General features: G+C 38.8%; 1 protein-coding gene across 1 annotated transcript in view; it reads right to left on the reverse strand.

Moving 5' to 3' along the window:
- Nucleotides 1–19,129, reverse strand: part of DTNB (dystrobrevin beta) — a 314,783-nt gene that overhangs the window by 149,900 nt on the left and 145,754 nt on the right. Inside the window, 2 exon segments of the mRNA XM_017876852.1 lie at nt 6,715–6,768; nt 6,770–6,837. Of these exon segments, the coding sequence (XP_017732341.1) occupies nt 6,715–6,768; nt 6,770–6,837 (122 nt within the window).

Consider the following 19,129-nt stretch of genomic DNA (forward strand, 5'->3'; position numbering starts at 1 on the left):
ATATATTATATTAATAAAATATATATTACATAATAAAATATATATATATGTATTTTTAATTGAGATAGGAGTTTCACCCTTGTCGCCCAGGCTGAAGTGCAATGGCGCAATCTCAGCTCACTGCAGCCTCCACCTCTCAAGTTCAAGTGAGTCTTCTGCCTCAGCCTCCCGGGTAGCCAGGATTACAGGCACTGGCCACCCCGCCTGGCTAATTTTTGTATTTTCAGTAGAGACAGGATTTCACCATGTTGGCCAGGCTGGTCTTGAACTCCTGACCTCAGGTGATCCACCCGCCTTGGCCTCCCAAAGTGCCGGGATTACTGGTGTGAGCCACCATGCCTGGCCATAAATAAATATCTCAAAGGGACATACAGCACAATACCTACTTTTTTTTTTTTTTTGAGACAGAGTCTCGCTCTGTCGCCCAGGCTGGAGTGCAGTGGTGCAATCTCAGCTCACTGCAGCTCCGCCTCCTGGGTTCACGCCATTCTCCTGACTCAGCCTCCTGACTAGCTGGGACTACAAGTGCCCACCACCACACCCGGCTAATTTTTTTGGAACAATACCTACTTTTTAAGAACATATGCTAACAAAAGATACACAACAAGCACATCAGAATGGTTATCTATAGGGGAAAAGGTGACTAGAGTGGGACATTTCCATAAAGGGGAGTTTTTAAAAATATGATAAATAGCACAAATAAAATGGTGGAAGAAGTCCACATATCATAGTAATGTTAATAATTATAATATATAAATCAGTTTCAATTAAAATCATAATTATAATGATATTATAATAATACATTTGAATTGACCAAACTTGCCAGTTAAAAGACTATCAGGTTATCAGGTTAGATTTTTTAAATCCAGCTTATAATTTACAAGAAACATAGTCAAAACCTAAAGACACAGAAAAGTTGAAGGTAAAAGTTTAGAAAAAGTTATGCCAGGCACAAACCTAGCAAAAGATATTGAAAGATGTTACTGGTAGATAAAATAGACTTGAAAACAAATAAAATATTAAGGACAAACAGAGTCACTATACAAGAATAAATTTTCATTGTCCTAGTGAAGTATGTATAATTTTGAGTAAGTAAGACTATATATGATTTGAGCAACATAATTAACAAACTTGACCTAATGGACATATATTCATCTACTACATAACTCTGCATCCAACAAGCACAGAATAAACCTTGTTTTCAAGCTTACATGGAACCTAATATAAACCTGATCATATACTAGATAATAAATGTCTTAACTAATTTTAAAATTGAAAATACAGACCATTTTCCAGACTAAAAGTAAGTTATAAATTAATAACGAAAAGGCAACTAGAAAACCTCTATATGTCTGGAAATTAAGAAAGTATATACTTCTCAAAGAAGAATCCTAAAATAACTTAGGAAATATTTAGAAGTAAACAACAAAAAATATTATATGGTAAAACCTGGGTAATACCCAGATAGGGTTCAGATAAATTTTTAGCCTTAAATGTTTCTACTAGGGGAAAAAAAACCACAAAAATAAAAAAAACTGAAATGAGTAAGCTAACCATGCCTTTAAAGAAATTAGAAAAGGAGGCTGGGCACGGTGGCTCATGCTTGTAATCCCAGCACTTTGGGAGGCTGAGGCAAGCAGACCACCTGAGGTCAAGAGTTCAAGACCAGCCTGGTTAATTAACATGGTGAAAACCTGTCTCTACCAAAAATACAAAAACTAGCAGGGCATGGTGGCATATGCCTAATTTCAGCACTTTGGGAGGTCAAGGCCGGCAGATAACGAGATCAAGAGATCAAGACCATCCTGGCCAACATGGTGAAACCCCGTCTCTACTGAAAAAGCCAAGCGTGGTGGCGGGTGCCTGTAATCCCACCTACTAGGAAGGCTGAGGCAGAAGAATTGCTTGAACCTGGGAAGTGGAGGTTGCAGTGAGCCAAGATCGTGAGCCAAGTTTCACTCTTGTTAGAGTGAAACTCCCCCCCCACCAAAAAAAAAAAAAAACACAAAACAAAAGTTAAAAAAGGAGTAGCAAAATAGACCCAAAGAAACTTAACAAAAGAAAAAAATAAAGGGCATAAATATATAAAATTTTAAAAGTACAGGCTGGGCACGGTGGCTCACACCTGTAATCCCAGCACTTTGGGAGGCCAAGGAGGGCAGATCACGAGGTCAGGAGTTTGAGACCAGCCTAGCTAACATGGTGAAACCCTGCCTCTACTAAAAATACAAAAAATTAGCTGAGCATGGTGGCGGGCACCTGTAGTCCCAGCTACTTGGGAGGCTGAGGCAGGAGAATGGTATGAACCCGAGGTGGAGCTTGCAGTGAGCCAAGATCGTGCCACTGCACTCCAGCCTGGACAACAGAGCCAGACTCTGTCTCAAAAAAAAAAAAAACAAAACAAGTATAATACGTACAGTAAGAGATTATCAAAACCATGTCCTTTGAAAAGTCCAACAGATTGGAACAAACCTAAGTCAAGATTTGTCAGCTTAAAAAAAAAGAGTGAGAGAAAGGACCAGGCACGGTGGCTCACGCCGGTAATCCCAATACTTTGGAAGGCCAAGGGGGGCGGATCACAAGGTCAAGAGATCGAGACCATCCTGGCCAACATGGTGAAACCCTGTCTCTACTAAAAATACAAAAATTAGCTGCGTGTGGTAGCGCGCACCTGTAATCCCAGCTACTCAGGAAGCTAAGGCAGGAGAATCACTTGAACCCGGGAGGGGGAGGTTGCAGTGAGCCGAGATTGCCACTGCACTCCAGCCTGGCAACAGAGTGAGACTCAAAAAAAAAAGAGAAAAAATGCCATAAATACATGAGAGTAGAAATAAAAAAGGCTCATTAGCACATATACTGTGGACTTATAAAGACAATAAAATATTATGAACATTGTGTCAATAACTTTTAAAACTGAGAGAAAATTAATTCCTACAAATACAAAATGCTCCAAGGTAACTTCAAAATAAACAAAAAATAAAATAGTTTAATTGTTTTTTAAAATGGAACTACCAGTTAAAATCTTCCCACAAAGAAATCTTCAGGCTTAGATGGCTCCATTAGTGAGTTTCATCAAAATTTACAAAGAAAATAACTCCAATCTTGAACAAGCTCTTCCAAAATATAAAGAGAATGCTACTCCATTTTGTAAGAATCGCACACTGGGTGATAAAACAACAAAACAAAAAAAAAAACCCAAATCAAGGGAAGTTATAGGAGAGTTTCACTTAAAAACATAGCCAAAATCTAAACAAAATATTAGCAAACAAACTCCAGCAGTGTATTCAAACAATGGCCAATTCAGATTTATTCTGGGAAGGTAAAGATGATGTTAAAAAACACTTAATGTAATTCACTACGATAATAGAATAAAGAAAAAGTCTTTGATCATCAATAGAGAAAATCATATAATCATCTCAATACAGAAAAAGTCTTTGATAAAAGTCAGCATCCATTCATGACAAAAAGAAAGCATTTTTTATTTCTAGCAAACTAGAAATAAAAGGGAACCTCTTAAACCTGATAAATAGTTTATACAAAACCTACATCAAATAACACACTAAATGAATGCCGAAAGCATTCTCTGTGGGATTAGTAATAACACAAAAATGCCTTTAAACCACTTCTATTGAGCACTGCACCGGAGGGGCTAGCCAGCATAGTAAGACACCCCCCCACCCTGCAAAAAGTATGATTAATTTTCAAAAGTATAAGGTACGGAAGGGAAGACACAAAGCAGTCATTATTTGCCGATTATATAATTATTTATAGAAAATTCAAAAGAATCTGAGTATAAAGTACCAGAATTAACAAACAATTTAAGCAAGACGACTACCTAGCTAGTGGACTAAAATACAAAAACTATTTGCATTTCCATACACTAGTAACAAACTGTTAAGAAATATAATTCAGAAAATATTCCATTTGCATTACAGCATATGCTTACCAAAACACATCGCACTGTACACTTAAAGTAGGTGTGTTTTATTACATGTAAAGTATATCTTAAATAGCTGTAAGAAAAAGGACACGACTGACACTTTTTGTAACAGCAATTACAAATGTCAAGTGACATGAGAGTTAATCTAATATATAAAGACTTTTCTGGGGAACAATGATAAAATTTACTTAAAGGTATAAAAGATATTTAAATAAATGCAAAGACACATTCGTGGAATGAAAGCTTTAATACCAGAAGGATGTCAGTTCTCCCCAATTTGATCTTTAGATTCAGTGAATCTCTGATCAAAAATCTCAACAAAATTTTATGAGGAACTCAGTAAGATGAGTCTAAACTTTATACGAAAGAGCAAAGAGCTAATAATAGACAAGACACTCAGAAAAAGTAGATTACTTAGTCCCTTATGGTAATTGACACAGTGAGATATTGGCATAGGGATAGGCAATTCGACCAAAGGAGCAGAATAAAGAACCCAGAAGCCAGCCTGTGCATATTTGGAAACTTCATTTTTGACAATGGTGGCATTGTAGTCAGTGGGGAAATGATGGATTATCTATTGAATGACCCTGAGACAAGTTATTATTCAAATGCACAAAGCGAGGGGCTGGGGAAGAGAACTGGATATTCTACATCACATCACACACAAAAATCCATTCCAAATGAATTAAAGACATATGTGAAAAGGCCATCTTTAAAACCTAAAGAAAAAAGTAAGGAGAAAACCGCTATAATGTTGAGACAGGCAAGGAAAAACACGAATCAAAAAGGAAAAAGGTTAACAGATTTAACAAAAAAAATTGGATTATAGGCAACAGATAAACTGTGCTATGGAACGCTATGTAGGGGTGGAGGACATCCTCTTTCCCAACAAGAAGAAAGCAATGAGAAACTACAGGAAAAACAACAACAACAACTGTACAAGAAAATCAATCCAGTTAAAAATTCAATAGGAATGATTTTCAGCAATCGATGGTAAGTAAGAAAGAAAAGCCCAGTGAACTCCAAAGACAGAGTAACTGCACAAAAGGATCCACAGAATCACAGCATACTATGTGACTGTGTAATGAAGGATACTAACTGTAAATGTCATTATTTGGCTTTATTAGATTTAACCCTTGATCAATCTCAGAAGACTCAGTTATGGTTATCGAAGAGAACAGAAATATTATCAGCTTTGACAACATAAAAATAAGGGCCCAGATGGCAGATATTAGGAGGCAAAGGAAAAGTAGACAAAAGTAGACAAAATTTTCTCAGTTTACAAAGTGGAAGTCAAAAAGAAGTTATAAGAAACAGAGTTTTTAAAATATTATTTAAAATTAAAAGGTAACCAATTTAAAATGGTGATATAATTATGAAAACAGGGATGGGTTGGTATGTAGAGTTAAAAATGAGGCTGATTCCTTACACCACAAAAGTAAGTCAATAATGTCTAAAATTGGCTGGGTGCAGTGGCTCATGCCTGTAATCCCAGCACTTTGGGAGGCTGAGGCAGGTGGATCACTTGAACCCAGAGTTCAAGACCAGCCTAGGCAACATGGCGAAACACCATCTCTACCAAAAATTAAAAAAGAATTAGCTGAGCATGGTGGCCTGCACCTATAGTCTCAGCTACTTGTGAGGCTGAAGTGGGAGGATTGCTTGAACCTGGGAGGCAGAGGCTGCAGTGAGCTGAGATCACACCACTGCACTCCAGACTGGGTGACAAAGCAAGACCCTGTCTCAAAAAATAATAATGATAATAATGTCTAAAACTGATAAGTCAAGAAACAGTGCTCCAAACATATTATTTAGAAATACAGAGATAACTATTAGTAGATTTAAAACCCAAAGGACAGTGAAGTGTGGGAGGGTATGTTGCATTCATTATAAGCTCTTGTGTGACTGAATTTTTAATTCACATGCATGGGTTATTTTAATAAATATAAACAGGTTTCTAAATAATTGAAAGAAAAAAGGAAAAAGATCAAGATTCTCTAGAGTTCATTTAGTCAAACACCTTCCATCAGGGAGGTGAAAGAAAATGAATGCCCACTCCAACAGAAAAACTTCTAAACATCTGATAAAGATTCGTGATCCAAAACCCTACCAAATTTATTCATCAGGGAAGCATATTATCATCATTTAATTCAGAGTGAAGAAAGCAGTTTACAGGCTGAATCTTACTCTTCACTGTTTCTCTTCCTCCCTACTTTCCTTTCTCTATTTCTCAACTTTACTGTTCTCCTCTAGCTTTGCTTTACTTAGCATGAATATTCAAACTAAATACATACAAATAAATACATACAAAATACCAGTTTTATTTGTAGAATATAGTCTTATGTTTCCTAATTTTCTCTCAATACAAAAAGAGCAAATTAAGTTGATTTTCATTTCCATGTTGTCTACATTAACTCAAAAGTCTCTACGGGCATTACTGCTGCAGCGAAAAAGATCTCTACCACCGATTTAAAGAATGAACCCAAAACCACAAAAGGCAACCCACCTAAAACCAGAACAATAATTACTCTTCAATGGCTCATGTTTCTGGAGGCTGCCATATTACTCAGGCTTCAGGAATCAGGAGCTAGGTTTCCGTGTGGACACTTAAGGTGATTTACAGAGAAGAAAGCTTGACGTCTAAGTTCCCCAAAAGAAAGTAAAACCCGAAAAGTTCAATGTTCATGTTAAGTGATGTCTGGTTTTGATCCACAGAAATTTCACAAGGCCCCCATTTCAGTGTGATCCACAGGCACTTCCAGGGGTATACTTACACTATATGTGCAAGGTCAAGTGGTTTCTCTGGTTGCTCAGGAAAACAGGATGCGGGGTTCTCTGGTGGGTACACACCCCAAAGATTTACTAATTGCATGGCTCAGCTTCTTTGCAGGAGATTTCTGTGTCAAAGCAGAAAACAGTAAGGAATTAACTCTTCAAAAGAATGAAAGGAACTTCAAAAAAAAAAAAAACTTTGTGACAAGAGTGTAAAAACATCTTTTCAAATGCAAATCAAGTTTCATTATTGTCAACATCATTGGGCCTTGCAGAAAGGAACCTCCAGTTGTCCCAAGGTCATCTGTGGTCCTTCATTTCTGCAGTTCCTCCTTCATGTTTACTATAAAGTCACACTATCAAGTAATGTCAACTTTCCTTCTGGACATCTCTATGTGCTCTTGGCAAGAACTCCCTCCTTTGATGCTTCTGGATCATTTTTGCTAAGATGTTAAAGTTAATTCCCTGACCAGAGTCAGAACTTTTTGATGGAGGCCAGGCGCGGTGGCTCATACCTGTAATCCCCATGCTTTGGAAGGCTGAGGTGGGTGGATCACCTGAGGTCGGAAGTTCGAGACTAGCCCGACCAACATGTTGAAACCACGTCTCTACTAAAAATACAAAATTAACCAGGCATGGTGGCGCGTGCCTGTAATCCCAGCTGCATGGGAGGCTGAGGCAGGAGAATTGCTTGAACTTGGGAGGCGGAGGTTGCGGTGAGCCAAGATCACGCCATTGTACTTCAGCCTGGGCAACAAGAGCAAAACTCTGTCTCAAAAAAAAGAGAACTTTTTGATGGGCTACAATACTAAAAGGCTAAGAGCACACAGCTTATGGATGTTAGCAAATTAGCTAACTAAGTTACACCCCAAGATGTTAGGATATTCCCAGATAAACATGAGGCAGAACATTTGATATTAAGGGTCTGGTTATGTAGTTGGATACAGAGTACATTCACAATACGCAGACCCAGAACTCTACATTACGATATATAAAGCTACAAAAATAAGTTGGCATACCAATACATTCTTCTGGAAGGTAGAATAATACCCACCAAAGACTACCAAGTCTAAGAGTCAATCATAAATATGCACAAAAGTAAACAACATGCCACAATCAGGTTAAATAGAACATTCACTTCTTTTTTCTTTTCTTTTTTTTCTGAGATAGAGTCTTGTTCTGTTGCCCAGGCTGGAAAGCAATGGTGTGATCTCGGCTCACTGCAACTCCGCCTCCCGGGTTCAAGCAATTCTCCTGTCTCAGCCTCCCGAGTAGCTGGGATTACAGGCGTCCACCACCATGCCCGGATAATTTTTGTATTTTTAGAAGAGACAGGGTTTCACCATGTTGGTCAGGCTGGTCTCAAACTCTAAACCTCAGGTGATCCACCTGCCTCAGCTTCCCAAAGTGCTGGGATTACAGGTGTGAGCCACCACACCCAGCCTAGAACATTCACTTCTAAAACTCATATATTTAAAGGAGGCTCCTTTTATACAGATTATACTGTCCACCCAATTCCCCTAAAATAACACTGTTATCTGAGATTTTCTTGGCAGGATATTAACTGTAAAGAAGTTTAACTATTTCATTCTGCTGCCTCTGCAGTTTATTATCATATGTGCCACTTAAATTGGAAAATAAAACATGGTTGCAGTTGTCTGCCTCATCAATGCCACGTCCCCACTAGACTTCTATATGCTGCTTGCTGTAGTATTTTAACACAAAATAAACAAAAATCTGTTTGCCTGTAAGACCATATAGGCACAGCTAATGAATACTTATTTATAATAAAGACTCAATAATACAATTTCTTCAGAAACTTCATATATTGGCTCCAAATCACTTACTACTATTCCCTTCAACACATTAAATTCTGGGAAAACTTGGTCAGGCACAGTGGCTCACTCCTGTAATCCCAGCACTTTGGGAGGCAGAGGCAGGTGCACCACTTGAGCCCAGGAGTTTGAGATCAGCCTAAGCAACATGGCGAAACCCTGTCTCTACAAAAAGTATCAAAAAAATTAGCTGGTGCGGTGGCATGTACCTGTAATCCCAGTGACTCGGGAAGCTGAGGTGGGAGGATCACTTCAGCCTGGGTCATCGAGGCTGCAGTGAGCTGAGATTGTGCCAACTGCACAATTGTGGGCACAAACTGTGCCCACCCTGGGCGACAGAGTGAGACCCTGTGCCCCTTCCCCCCAAAAAAAAATTCTGGGAGAAGTCTAGATGTAACCTAATTTCCTGAAAGTATATAAAGCAAAACACAGCAGAAATTCTCAACTTCTCCCCTACCTTCTTTCTATTTTCCTTTTGCCCATCAAGAAGTCATGATGTGACGCTGATTCTTCCCGCACTACAACAGTTTCTGCACTGCCCCCAGAGATCATGTCACCCTTCTGCTTAACACCCTTCAAAGGCTGATAGTCACTTACAGAATGAGATCTAAATAAATGCCTTCATTTTCCATACAAAAGCTTTCACACCTGACTCCTGCCTCTCTCTCTTTCCACTTCCCACTCACGTAAGTGATGAGCTGCTCACAGTTAACTCAATATACACTGTACTCTTTTAGGTCTCTGTATCTTGGCACATGCCTTTTCCAGGTCTCCCTTTCCCAATCTATCTTTCTGTACATTTTTTGCTTATCTCTCAAGCCTGCTGGTCAGCATCCCTTCCTCTGTGAAGACTTTCCTCACTGCTCCATACGACAGCAAGTGCCTTTCCAGGCTACCCATTTACCTGTACCTATTTCCACTGTTGCACTTACCATGCTATACTGCTGCTATACTGCAATTTTTATTTTTATTTGTTTATGTATTTATTTGAGACAGAGTCTCGATCTGTCACCAGGCTAGAGTGCAGTGGAGTGATCTCGGCTCACTGCAACCACCGCCTCCCAGGTTCAAGCGATTCTTCTGCCTCAGCCTCCCGATTCGCTGGGACTACAGGTGCATGCCACCAAGCCTGGCCAATTTTTGTATTTTTAGTAGATAACGGGGTTTCACCATGTTGGCCAGGATGGTCTTGATCTCCTGACTTCGCGAACCACCCGCCTCAGTCTCCCAAAGTGCTGGGATTACAGGCATAAGCCACCATGCCCAGCCCCATACTGCAGTTTTTAATTTGTTTGCCCATCTCTATTATACTGCTGCTTCTGAGGGTAGGATTTCCATCTTACTCATCTTTGTATTTGAACAAATGATTTACCTAGATGAATTTTCCAGATTGCTTTTACCTACCTAGTAAAACCATAAAAATCTTTTTTTATCTTTTGAGGATTACAAGTAGAGGCAATCAGAGGATATGAAAGAGAACACCTTACTTTCACCTTTATAAGGAAACACTACATCTGTCATCCATGTATTAATTTCATGATTTTTTGCTGTATCGGCCATTAATTCATGTAATATATGTGAAACGTATTATCACACAGACTACTTTAGCTCCATCCTAAAAATAATCGCCATGAAATAGAAAGGTAAAATCAATACATCAAGATGAATTCCAAATAATTAAAGCACACCAAGGGAAGCTTGGTATGTATGGCAAGGGAAAAAACTGAAGACATGTAACTGGAGTATTAACTAAGGCCTAAAAAAGATATTGCCCTAAAAAATTTAAAACTATGTATCCAATCAGGTTGTCTAAACACATAAATAAGTGATTTCCTTAAAAGATCTCAGATTATGACTTGGACCTGAAGTGAAGTTTGATAATGAGTTAGTTTAGGAGGCTACTATAACAAAGTCTCTAAGCAAGAGTTTGAAAACTGCTGTGTCAAGACAGGGGCATTAGCTCTTCTGTCCAGTCACCCCTAGGATGAAGCCCCAGACTCGAGAATCGACAACTAAAAATTTAAGGAAGCAAAGAGGGCGCGAGGGCAGAAGAAGAATACGACACGTGCAGGACCTGGAGTCTCCTCCACTTCATTTAAGCTCCTATATCAGAGACACTCTTTGAGGTCTTGGTACTTTTTCCCAACTTGCACTCTAAAACTGATTTAATGGAGAAGTCTTAACATAGAAAGTTAAACCTTCTCTAAATACTCTTAGGCAATGATTTCAAATAGGATATTGTGTTTTCAATACAGTAATCCACTTTACCAAATTTCAAAACATTTCCTATCCTCTCTTAAAAATACTACAGGTTATATTTTTAAAACATACCAGGCTGGGCATGGTGGCTCATGCCTATAATACCAGCACTTTGGGAGGTCAAGTTGGGAGGATTACCTGAGGCCAGGAGTTCATGATCAGCCTGGGCAACACAGTAAGACTCCATCTCAAAAAGAAAAAAAAAAAAAATCCAAACATTAGCCAGGTGTGATGGCTAGCAGTTGTAGTCCTAGCAACTCAGGAGGCTGAGGTGAGAGGATCGCTTGAGTCCACGAGTCTGGGGCTGCAGTGAGCTACGACAGTACTACTGTATTCCAGCCTAGGTGACAGAGTGAGACCCTGTTTCTAAATATACATATCTATACACACACCAAAGAGTATAAAATGTGTACAGTGTTTTTTTTAGACAGTTTCGCTCTTGTTGCCCAGTCTGAAGTGCAATGGCGTGATCTCGGCTCACTGCATCCTCTGCCTCCTGGGTGCAAGTGGTTCTCCTGCCTCAGCCTCCCTAGTAGCTGAGACTACAGGCATACGCCACCACACCCAGCTAATTTTTGTATTTTTAGTAGAGACGGGGTCTCACCATGTTGGTCAGGCTGGCCTCAAACTCCTGACCTCAGGTGATCTACCCACCTCAGCCTCCCGAAGTGCTGGGATCACAGGCATGAGCCACCACACCCGGCTGTACAGTTTTAAAAGTTATAAAACAAATACCTACCTACCCACTATTCTGCCTGTGAAATAGAACATTCGTCACTCTGAAGACTCCTTATGGGTCCTCATCCTAATACTATATCCCACTCACACTCTACCCCCTCTTCTCCTGATAATCACTATCCTGGATTTCGTATTAATCATTTCTTTGACTTTATTATCTTAGCAATTACATATAATACATTGTTTAGATATGTATAAAATCTGTATAGCTCTCTATATATTCTTCTGCAACTTGCTTCTTTTACTCAGTTATGTTACAATTTATCCATTTTGATGGATATAATTGCAATTCATTTTTTTCACTGCTTGATGGTATTTCATTGGTTAATTACACTGTAATTTATATATCCATTCCACTGCTGATGAACATTTGGGGTGTTTCCATGTTTTCCATTCATTTGCAATGCTGGTGTAACTTTCCTGTCCATGTCTCTTATGGCCATGTATAAGAATTTCATAAGAGTGGAATTATTGGTTCATAGGGTTATGCACATTCAATTTTACTAAGCACTGCCAACTTGTTTTTACAAAGTGGTTACATTAATTTCCACTCTCATCAGCTCTGTGAGAGTTCATTAAACTTCACATTCTGGCCAACTATGTCATTGCCAGACATTTTAACATTTGCCAAGCTGGTGGGTGATGAATGGTACTGTGGTTTTAATTTGCAATTCCCTGGTTATTAAAAAGATTGAGCATCTTTTCCTATGTTTATGGGCCATTTGTGTTTCTTCTTCTGTGAAATGCCTGTTCCTGTCTTTGTCATAGGGTTGCACTGCATTTTTCTGTTTGTTTGTTTTTAACTGATTTGTTAGGAGTTCTTTATACTTTTTGTATTTTAACCCTAGGAAAGTTGTATCTTACAAACAACTCCTATTTTGAGGCTTGTTCCTCACTCTATGTTTTTGATGAACATCTTTAAGTATCAGTGGTCCCAGTTTAGTAATTTTTTCCTCTATATTCTGTCCTTTTTGTATCTTAATACTTCCCTCCGAGGCCATAAAGTATACTCCCAAATTACCATCTAGAATGTTGTACAGTCTTCACTTTTCATATTTAAGTCTGAATCTACTTAGAAATAATGTCTTGATAGGTATCAGGAAATATTCCAATTTTGTCCTACATTTACTACTTATATTTATCATTTAATAGTCCATTATTTAATAAATGGACTATTATTACGTATATTCCTGCTGGATATATATTCTATTTCTGTCCCTATAACAACACCAGTGATTTTATGACTATAGCTTCCTCCTGTCTTTTCAGGAAGTGCAAGTGCCCCAGACCTACAGTCTTCTTTAAGGGTGTCTTCATTATCTTCGGCCCTTTGCACTTTCCACTTAAGTTTTAGAATCAGTTTGTCATTTACCACTCAAAAAATCCTGTTGGGATTTCAATGGGAACTGATCAAATCTATAGATAATTCTGGAGAGAAGTGACATCTTTGCATACTGACCATTTCTTTCCATAACTGTGTTCATTTCCTCATGTATTTAAATCTTCTTTAATGTCTTTCAACAAAGTTTCAAATTCTTCTCCATAAAGGATTTATATGTCTGTTCTTATTCCTAGTTATTTTATAAACAGGTTTTGTATATAGCAGCCCTGCTCTTTTTTATAAATTGTGATAAAATATACATAGCATAAAATTTACCATCACAATCATTTTATTATTATTATTTTAGAGACAGGGTCTTGCTGTTGCCCAGGCTGGAGTGCAATGCTCAATCATTTAAAAATGTACAGTTTGGGCCGGGCGTGGTGGCTCACGCCTGTAATCCCAGCATTTTGGGAGGCTGAGGTGGGTGGATCACCTGAGGTCAGGAGTCCAAGACTAGCCTGGTCAACATGGTGAAACCCCGTCTCTACTAAAAATACAAAAAATTAGCCGGGTGTGGTGGTGGGTGCACCTGTAATCCCAGCTACTTGGGAGGCTGAGGCAGGAGAATCACTTGAACCCCAGAGGTGGAGATTGCAGTGAGCTGAGATCACACCACTGCACTCCAGCCTGGATGACAGCGAGACTCGGTCTCAAAATAAATAAATAAATAAATAAATAAGTACAGTTCAGTAGGGTGAAATATATTTACGTTGTTGTGCAACCAATCTCAGGAACGTTTTCATCTTGTAGAGCTGAAAGTATATAATCATTTTAAAAATGTGCTTTTCCCGCTCCCTCCAGCCCCTGAAAACCGCCAATGGACACGTAGGATGCTTCCGTCCCTTTGTTATCAAGAACAGCGTTGCTATGAACATGAGTGTACAAACATCTCTTTGAGACCCTGCTTTCAATTCTTTTGGTTATATACCCATAAGTGGAATTGCTGGGTTATATGGTAGTTTTGCTTTTAACTTTTTGAGGAACCACCATACTACTTTCCACAAAAGTTGCACCATTTTAAATTCCACCAATAGTTCACAATGGTTACAGTTTCTTAGGGTCGCCAATAAAATGTTGAATAAAAGTGGAGGTAACAAGCCTTCTTGTTTTGTTTTTGATCTTAAAACATTTTCAACATTTTGCCAGTAAATGTAAGAGATGCTATCAGATTTTACAAATACTTTACATTAGGTTAAGGTAGTTTCTCCTACCCATGGATTACTAAGGTTTTTGTTGTTGTTCTGTGGGTGTTTAAATTATTAATAGATGTTGGGTTTTTTGGTTTTTGTTTTGAGACTGAGTCTTGCTCTGTTCACTCAGGCTGGAGTGCAGTGGCGCGATCTCGGCTCACTGTAACCTCCACCTTCGGGGTTCAACCAATTCTTTTGCCTCGGCCTCACCACGCCCAGCTCAGATGTTGGATTTAACAAACATTTTATATGACTCCTTTGAGATAACTATAAGGACTTAATCCATCAATCTATGAATGTGGTAAATTATAAGAATACACCCTTAATTGCTAAGTAAAACCAGTGTGGTCATGATATATTATTTTTCCTAAACACTGCTGAATTTTCTACTATTTTCTTCATGTTTTCATTTATGTTTGTAAGAGAATGGCTTGTAATTTTCCTTTTCTTGCTGACTTTTAAGACTTTGGTACCTAGGTTATTCCAGCCTCAAAAATGAAATTGGGAGTGCTCATTACTTCTTACAGAATCTGGGAAATTTTGTATAATACTGCAATTATTCTTAATAGAATATTTGCTGAAATTCACATAAAGTCACTCAGGCCTGGTTGTTTCCTTTGTGTAAATATATTGAGCAAATCCAATTTATTTAATAATTATGTTATTATTTGGGTGTTCTATTCCATCTTGAATCAGTTTTGGTAAGCAACGGTGTTTTAGAAATTTGTTCATTTCAACTTAGCTTTTAATAATCAAATGTACAGTTCTCATCTTTTTGCCCTTGATTTCCCAGAGAATATAGTCTATATGATATTATACTAATTCTTTTTTGAGGCTTCCTTTATGTGGTCAATTTTGTGTATTTGGGGAAAAAAAAAAGTGCAATCATTCATTGCTGGATACATTGAAATTATCCAGTTTGAAAATGTATTTCTCAATCTCACTGTGTTCCTATTAACTTTTTTTTTTGAGATGGAGTCTCACTCTGTTGGCCAGGCTAGAGTGCAGTGGCGCAATCTCGGTTCACTGCAAGCTCTGCCTCCCGGGTTCACGCCATTCTCCTGCCTCAGCCTCCCGAGTAGCTGGGACTACAGGTGCCCATCACCCCGCCTGGCTCATTTTTTGTATTTCTATTTTTTTAGTAGAGACGGGGTGTCACCATGTTAGCTAGGATGGTCTTGATCTCCTGACCTTGTGATCCACCATCTTGGCCTCCCAAAGTGCTGGGATTACGGGCATGAGCCACCGCACCCCGCCCTAACTTTTAATTTATATATTTTACAGCTACATTATTTGACACGTATTAGTGTAGAATTGTTAATTTTGTCTTTTTATCTTTGATAAACCATCTCTGGTAAAGACTTTATAAATATGATAAAATATACAAAGTTTACCATTCTAACTTCTCTGGTAAAGATTTTGCCTTAAAATCCTTTTCTAAGACTAATATAATTTCAACAAACTTGTTTTGATTAGTACCTGACCTGGTAAGTCTTTTTTATTCTTAACTTACAAGTTTTCTGTGTCCTTATTTTTTGGCTGTCCCTTGAAACAGCATAGAGACAGATTTTGTTTTTGTTTTTGTTTTTTGAGACAGAATCTTGCTGTCGCCCAGGCTGGAGTACAGTGGCATGATCTCGGCTCCCTGCAACCTCCGCCTCCCGGGTTCAAGAGATTCTCCTGCCTCAGCCTCCCAAGTAACTGGGATTACAGGTGCACGCCACCATGCCCAGCTAATTTTTGTATTTTTAATAGAGACAGGTGTCACCATGCTGGCCAGGCTGGTCAGGAACTCCTGACCTCAAGTGATCTGCCCACCTCGGCCACCTAAAATGCTGGGATTATAGGCATGAGCCACTGCACCTGGCTGAAACAGATTTTTAAAAATATTTGACAACTGTTGCTTTTTATCTAGAAAATTTAATGAACTTACTGATTAGTAATATATTTTATTCATTTTATGGCTTATGATGTCATTACTTGTTTCATCTTTTCCTTTTGTCCTTTTCAGGTTTTATTTTTCTTATTTTATTTTCCTCTTTTGGAAATTTGCTCTTTGAGTTTACTCTTCTAGCAGCTACTTTTGTTGTTGTTGTTGTTAAATTAAGGTAACATTTATTGAGAACTTAGTGTCAGGGACTTAATGGGTGCTTTTAACTCTCAAAATAGTTTTATGAATTAGACGTTAACATACAGGCACAGAAATTAAAACTCAGTGTAAAAAGTAAGGCTCACATAACTAGGTCTGTCCCTCTTTTCGTGGTACAAACAGCCCCTCAACAGGTAAAATTACTCAGAGAAAGAACAGCTGGTGACTGGGAGGGACAGCCAGGGCAGTGAGGCATCCTCACAAGGAGTTAGAAAGAAACAGGAAACCACAGCCCAGCGAGGGAGATGCGGAGTACCACGGGCTCAGGGTTGGGTCATGAAGGTGAGTCAGGGGTGGGGACATGGTGTCCAACTGAGGGGCAGATTCCAAAGTGGGCAGCAGAAGGCGACTCACTGCAATGGTTTCATGTGTGTTCCTGTGCTAGGGCTGAGACTTGTTTTCCTCAGATAACAGGCGCTGAGATACTCTGAAAAACTTTTTCTTGAGCTCAGATCATTGTGTTTTCAATCAACCTCAAGCTAATTCCTTGCACAGCACAATCTTCAGCTCAGGGTATATGCTGACAGGCCCTGACATTGGGAGCATAACAGCCTAATGGAAAAAGCTCAGGATTGGTGCCTTTAAGGCCATTCCTGTCATTTTCACTTCCAATTACTCTCTTTCTGAGTACATCATCCTGAGCTCCAAGCCACACCATCTGAGGGGATCCAAGCAGAAAAATGTCCCCCGGTGGCAGACTCTTGTTCCAAAGCCTGCTAAAGCCTCAGACAAGTCAAGGACTTTCTCTATTTTAACATGAACACTTACCACAATCTTAATCAACATCTGTAACCTCATCTAGTAACTTATGTCCTTTAAACTTAATCATGCCTCAACCCGTTTCATGCCATAGTTATTTGGTACTTCAGCTGCACCTTATTATAAGCTCACCAAAATTAGTAATTATTATCTATACCTGGTGCTTAGAGTGATCCACATTTATCAATTCCACTTTGCACTATTTCTTCCTTCTTGCCTCAAATTATTTTTTGCTCAAAGTATATACTTTATTAATTCCTTCAGCAATGTTTTGCTGGTGACAAACTCTTTGAAATTTTTTTGAAAGATATCTTTATTTCTTCTTTGCTCTGGAATAGATTAGCTGGGTACAAAAATCTGGATTGATCTTTTTGTTCTACCCTTTATATGCTTTACTCGCTTTTCACACTTTCCATCTCCTTTTATCTATGTTCAGCACTCTGTATTCTGATTAATTTCATCAGATCTAATTCCCATACCCTAATTTTCACTCAAACAGTCCCTAACTTTCTATTGAGCTTAACTTTGATATTTTTGATTTCTGAAAGTTCAATATGGCCTTTTTTCATTCAACTTGTCCCTTTTAACAATGTCACTATTCCCAATTTCATTTCTTTAACTTTTTGAATGTGCTATTTCTAAAGTTCTTGGCATGCTAAACCTATCTGTTGTGTTTGTTTGCTGATTCTCCCTCACAGTAGATTGTTTTGTGATTGGGTTTGCAATTTTTGATAATAAACTCACCTTTAGCAGGGGTTGTTTTCTGCATAGGAGTCCCATTTGAACTGAGCTGTAGAAGTGTACGGCTACAGAGGGCTTTTTTTTTTGTCTTCTTCTGGTAGGTACTTCAGAGCAGTGCTATTATCCAACAGAACCTTAAGGGATGATGAAGACATGCTATACCTGCATCGTCCAATATGGAAGCCACTAGCCCCATGTGGTTGCTGAACACTAGAAATGCTGCTACTGCGCCTGAGGAACTTTTTATTTATTTATTTATTTATTTATTTATTTATTTATCTATCTATTTATTTTTGAGACAGAGTCTTACTCTCACCGGGGACTACAGGCATGTGCCACCATGCCTGGCTAATTTCTGTATTTTCAGTAGAGATGGTGTTTCACCATGCTGGCTAGGCTGGTCTCAAACTACTGACCCCAAGTGATCGGCCTGCCTTGGCCCCAAAAAGTGCTGGGATTACAGTCATGAGCCACCATGCCTCACTTAGAAACTAAATTTTTAACTTGTGCACCCTGAAAGAGCCAATCCTTCTAGATGAATCCTGAGTAGCAAATGGCCTAAATTCAAATACAGCCAAGCAGCCATTTGCTGGCTAAAGGTCACACACATACTCTGCCTTCCCAGTAAATCCTACATTTATTTAACATTGGGACTTTCATAACTTTCTGTTCCTACATCAGGCAATAGACTATTACTTGCATCAACCAATCAGAACTCAGGAAACATCAACCAAGCAGAACTAGGCAAGTTTGCAACCTTCCTGTGCATAAGTGGACCAGAGTGGGAACCTGGACAGGAACTTTCTCTATAATCCGTCTCTTGGTTCTCTCAGAAAGTGCCTTCATTTTGTGCTAAAGGCTGCATCTCCACAGTTTGCAATCTGTTCACTGGAATAAAATCTCTTTCCTCTAAACTTTTCAGAAAACTTTCATTCACAAATTTAATTTTAAGCAATTTAAACTTGTACTTAACACTTTGGCTTGACAAAGATTATTACTTCAGTTTTTCAAGGTAGATTTTGTAGGTTTTCTTTTTTCCCAGAGCCTGGCTGCTGGATATGTTTTGTACCTTCTCTGGGCCACTGGAGTTTTTCTAGCCCCTCTTTCTTAAGGAGGCAGCTCTTCTAAAGTCCTGGCCTTTACAGAAATATTAGTTCTACTTACCTTGAGTGAACCCAAGACAGATTTCCTGCGTCATGGGGGCACCAAACCCTAACCTATAGGGCTAAATCCAGTATCCAATCTGATAGAGCCCTGGAACACCACAGTGTTAGGTTTAATTCTGATAGCCAGGGCTTTCTCTGACTTTCAGTCAAGCTAAATTCTGCATTTCAATTGTTGTTGTTATATTTAATCCAGCAT

This window comes from Rhinopithecus bieti, unplaced genomic scaffold (assembly GCF_001698545.2).
Source record: "Rhinopithecus bieti isolate Rb0 unplaced genomic scaffold, ASM169854v2 scaffold_7681, whole genome shotgun sequence".
NCBI lineage: Eukaryota > Metazoa > Chordata > Mammalia > Primates > Cercopithecidae > Rhinopithecus > Rhinopithecus bieti.